The sequence below is a fragment of the Austrofundulus limnaeus genome, unplaced genomic scaffold (genome assembly GCF_001266775.1).
Source record: "Austrofundulus limnaeus strain Quisiro unplaced genomic scaffold, Austrofundulus_limnaeus-1.0 Scaffold736, whole genome shotgun sequence".
NCBI classification, from domain to species: Eukaryota; Metazoa; Chordata; class Actinopteri; order Cyprinodontiformes; family Rivulidae; genus Austrofundulus; species Austrofundulus limnaeus.
In genome coordinates, this window is record NW_013953138.1 from 37,757 (window position 1) to 42,464 (window position 4,708).

General features: G+C 44.7%; 1 protein-coding gene across 1 annotated transcript; it reads right to left on the minus strand.

Moving 5' to 3' along the window:
* Positions 1–971: 971 nt before the first annotated feature.
* On the minus strand, positions 972–4,708 carry zic2a (zic family member 2 (odd-paired homolog, Drosophila), a). Its single transcript, XM_014028258.1, has 3 exons — positions 3,135–4,708; positions 2,142–2,305; positions 972–2,028 (listed from the first exon to the last, which is right to left on the minus strand). Exons 1-3 carry the CDS (start codon positions 4,123–4,125, stop codon positions 1,834–1,836), a joined length of 1,350 nt encoding a protein of 449 aa, XP_013883712.1. The 5' UTR covers positions 4,126–4,708; the 3' UTR covers positions 972–1,833.

Below are 4,708 nucleotides of genomic sequence, written 5' to 3' on the forward strand. Positions count from 1 at the left end.
CCCCCCCCCAAAAAAAAAAGGGAGAAAATAAAATGAATTTACTGAAAGATGTGAATCAATGTGAAATTGAAAACTAAAACTAATTTTATGACACTGGTTGTAATCACCTCAGCCTTTTTATTTTATTTTATTTATTTCCACCGACATTCTTTGGGCCAAGGAAGAACAGCAGCAAGAATYGTGCTGCCTGCAGTCAAGCAGATCTGAGGACACAGAGAGGCAGAGAAAAAAAAAAGCCACTTGCTGCTGCAAGAAAAAATAAATAAAAAAAGCAGCCTGCAACGGATAACAAGTCCCACCAGAACCTGTTCAGCATCCATGAAGCACAGAGGCAGCAGGAGAGGGAAAGACTTTTATGCACAGAAACAAATCATCAAAGGCCTTTTCATTTTTGGCCTATACGTAAACAAATCTTCAAGATTTAAAAAAAATGATTTGCTCAGATTTTACTCACAATTATGCCTCACAGTCAGACTGCAAAGCTTCAAAAACCACCTGATTAAATTTCCAACACAGGTCCTCACTGCAGGACTGAACCAAACCAGGTTCAAGTTCAAGTTCAAGCTTTTTTTTTTTTTTTGCACTGATCCTTCTGGAACAGTGAAGTGCCCAGCCTGTTGGGGAGGGGCACTATTTATGAGGGGCTGGGGGTTTGTAATAAACTCACCAGCTCAAAAATATAATAGGAAATACATGCAAAAAAAAAAAGAAGTGAGCTTGTTTTATTCATTCTGTTTTCTTGGATAATTTTATATATATTTAAGTACGCAGCTATGTTGTTCACATAGTACTGCAATAGCCACGTTGTTTATTAAGCCTGACAACCTGCTTTACGGTTCTTTAAAATTAAGAGAGAAAATAGTTCAAAGTCTGCGCCAGAAGCCCTAATTAATACCAAGACTAAAAACGCCCAAACAAGATCGCCAAACTCCACCAGCAGCCAGCAAACCAATAAAAAAGATGACAAACTATAGCACTTGCAACACCTTTTATTATATTTGTATGCAGTAAAATTCTTATCACAATAATGAAGAAAACACCTCTTAAAACTTTTAACAAAAAATACAAATAAAAGCACAAAACGGAACAACTGCCCCCAATGCCCCAGCTTGTCATTGTACATATTTATAGTCAAAGAAACATTCTTTATAAATACTGTGTCATCTGTAGCAAGTAAATACCATAATTTAATTACAAATGGGATAAATATGGCAGCTGATATTTACACACACTCGCACACACACACATACAAAAAGGAAGTGTGTTACAGAAAGAAAATTGGCTAAAAAATAAAGAACGCCACGACTGTTTATTGTCCTCACAATCTTCCAGATCATATCACAATTTGAAAACTTGCAAAGCACGAAAAAATGAAAATAAAATTTAAAAAAATTAAACATCACAAGTTGAGCCCAGCTAGAGGGGGAAAAATACATTCACAATCATAATTATTGTGGTTTGTGGGGAGTTTTAAATGTTAACTTTGGCACTCTTTCCAGTTTATAGATGTTATAGTACAATCAGTTTGCCTTATAGCATCACAATATTCAACAGTATGGTACAAATTCATGGTAATATGTGCACTAAAATTCCAGTTAAGAGGAGAGAGCTACCTGCAGGAACATCTATACACCAAAGACTGACAAAACTGGCACAACCAATGTGGACTTTTCAGGACTATTTACAACATGAAACACCTCCGATATTAAACACATTTCTCCTGTTGATCACCTGTCCCTGGTGGATTAATAATAATAATAATAATAACAAAAATCAAAATGTTTTGTGTGCCTCTTCCTGTTTCCTGTGGAATGGTTGTGAGATGAGAGTCCTTTACACATACCACTCACTGAAATTGGAGGACAGGCCACTGTGGCTGGTGGGGTTGTGCACGGCGGAGGCCGGGGACAGGGTGGTGTTGCTTTGGGTCTCCGTGGTGGGGGACACAAGGCCCGGGGGTGTGGAGGACTCATAGCCGGAGCTGGCAGCTGGTGAGGAGTCTGACGCTGGTGGGGTGGATTCGTGGACCTGTGAATTATAGAAATAAAAAAATAATAATAAGCACTTGCAAAATTATAAATTAAAAAAGCACGCTTGGGAGACAAGTTGCAATGATGTTGCTATAAAAAAAACTGATTTACCTTCATATGTTTTCGTAGAGAGCTGGGATGTGTGTAGGACTTGTCGCACATTTTGCACAGATAAGGCTTGTCCGACGTGTGGACGTGCATGTGCTTCTTCCGGTCACTGCTGTTTGCAAATCTTCTGTCGCAGCCCTCAAACTCACACTGGAATGGTTTCTCTCCTGTTYCAAAACGAAAAAAGAAAAAACACATTTTTACTCATTTAAAACGACGCATGGATGCTGCGTAAATTAGAATAAAACAAAACAAGAAGCGTAGATCTGTGCGTCAAATCTGAATGCTCAAAAAGTTCAATGGCGCCTCTGCTTGTTTTTTTAAACGCTCCTGGTTTAAAACAGGAGACGGGTGTTGCTGTTTAGCCTAAATAATGCGCATACTGGTGATCTGGAAAGGAGAGGGGGGTTGGGAAAGGCGACAAGGCCGTCCTAAGTGGGCCTTTTAGAGGGAGGGGAAGGAAAAAAGGCATGCCATTTGCTGCATGGGAGACAATAAAAATCTAATTAGCACATGATCAATTTCATGGCYCCGCAATGTTTTCCCCCCACCTTCAAGAAAATCGCTCCAAATGCGCAAAAGGCTGCTAATAGTCCCGTCTGGCACCTCAGATCAGATCAGGAGCAAAAAAAATGGGAGGGGTGCGCAGAAGAAAACAAAAGGCTATAGAGAACAGGCGAATCTACACAGAACGGAATCCTCCAACTGAGTCAGATGTTTGATTCGAGACAAGCAGCGATGCTTTTTACGCGCTACACAGATCATCGTCGTGCGCGCGCACTTCCACTACTGTTTGAGTCGTGAATAAAGTTTACCCTAAACATAAAAGTCAGCCAACACTTTTATTATATAATGATAAATAACTATTTCAAATGCGCTAATTAAATACAGAAGTAACCTAAATAATCAAATCTGTAGCTGAGAACATTTTTTATAAATTATATTATATATCTATAATAAGGAATAAATGTTTGAAAACATGTAACTCAGGCTTACCTGTGTGCGTCCTCTTGTGGATCTTTAAGTTTTCCGACCGGGCGAAGACTTTCCCGCAGCCGGGGAACGGGCAGGGGAACGGCTTCTCCCCGGTGTGCACCCGAATGTGGTTCACCAGTTTGTATTTCGCCTTGAACGGCTTGCTCTCCCGGGCGCAGTCCTCCCAGAAGCAGATGTGGTTGGTCTGCTCCGGCCCGCCGACGTGCTCCACCGAGACGTGCGTGACGAGCTCGTGCATGGTGCTGAAAGTTTTGTTGCAGCACTTCTTGGGGTTGCTCAGCTGCTCCGGGTCGATCCACTTGCAGATGAGCTCCTGCTTGATGCACTGCTGCCTCATGTAGCGGAAGAAGGCGCCCGGGTGATGGTGGTGGTGGTGGTGGTGGGCTGCCATGTTCATCCCCATGTTCATATTCATGGAGCCGTACTGGTTGTGCAGCTGCGCGGCCGAGTACGGGTCGGTCCTCGGGCTGGAGACCTGGTGGTACTGCTCGGTGCGTCCGAACACCTCCCCGGGCAGCCCGAGTCTCATCTGGCCGTTCAGGACGTTGGGGGAGGCATGGGAGGCGTGCTGCTCGTGGATCCCGGGGAACAGAATGTGGCTCTGAGTGTCTGTGTGGGAGTGGTGCAGGGACCCCGCCGTGGGGCCAAAAATAGCGTGCTGGCCGCTTGCCGGAGAGGATTCTCCGAAGCCGCGGCTGCGAAACAGAAAGTCCCTGGTGGAGTTGAAAGGGGAGCCGGCGTACGACGTGACATGGGCGGCGTGGGCCCCTAGAGCCGCCGCGGGGTAGCCGGGGGCCTGCGTGCTGAAGGCAGAGCTCTGTCCCGGGGACAGGTCGTGGTTCAGCTTAAAGGCGCCCATGTGCGCGGAGTCCACAAAGCTGTTCTGAGCCAAACTCAAGTCTCTGTCCTGCATTTCGCTCGCTGCTGAGTGATGCCTGGCGAACGAGCCCACTCCCAGTCCGGGGAACTGGTGGCCAGCATCCAGTAACATTATCTCACAGGCAAAAATCTTCTAGTTTTTATTTTTCTTTTAGGCAACTCAAAGCTTGAATATACAACGGGGAGAAAAATCAAATGATGCTGGCAGGCAACGAGTCCAGCTCTAAAAACACCATCGCAGCTCCGCTCATCTTCAAAAACAACCAAAACTTAACGGACAAAATTGACTTCTACTACCTGACTGGTGGCCAAAAATAAATGAGGAAAAAAAATCCAATGAAAAGAAAACGAAGAGTTTTCTTGTGTCCTCTCTTCTTGAAAATGATGCTTTTCCTCTAAAAACTTAAGGCTTTAAATGATAATCTTACTGTCAGGGTCTCCTGCGCAGAGCGAGGCTTCAGTTGGAGCATCGTCTCCCTGGCTCGCAGGAACACAAAAAGTGTGATTGTGTAAAGTGTGTGTGTGTGTGTGTGTGTTTTTCTCGCGGAGGGTCCCTGTTTCTCCGTGGACTGGCTCTATCTCCGCTTACGCCCCCTTTAACTGGAGCCCGTTCATCCGATCCGCGCAGTCTCATTGGCCGCCGCGCCTCATCAATCCCAGGTGCTCCTCCAATAGCAGGTAGCGCCTCTCTCTCT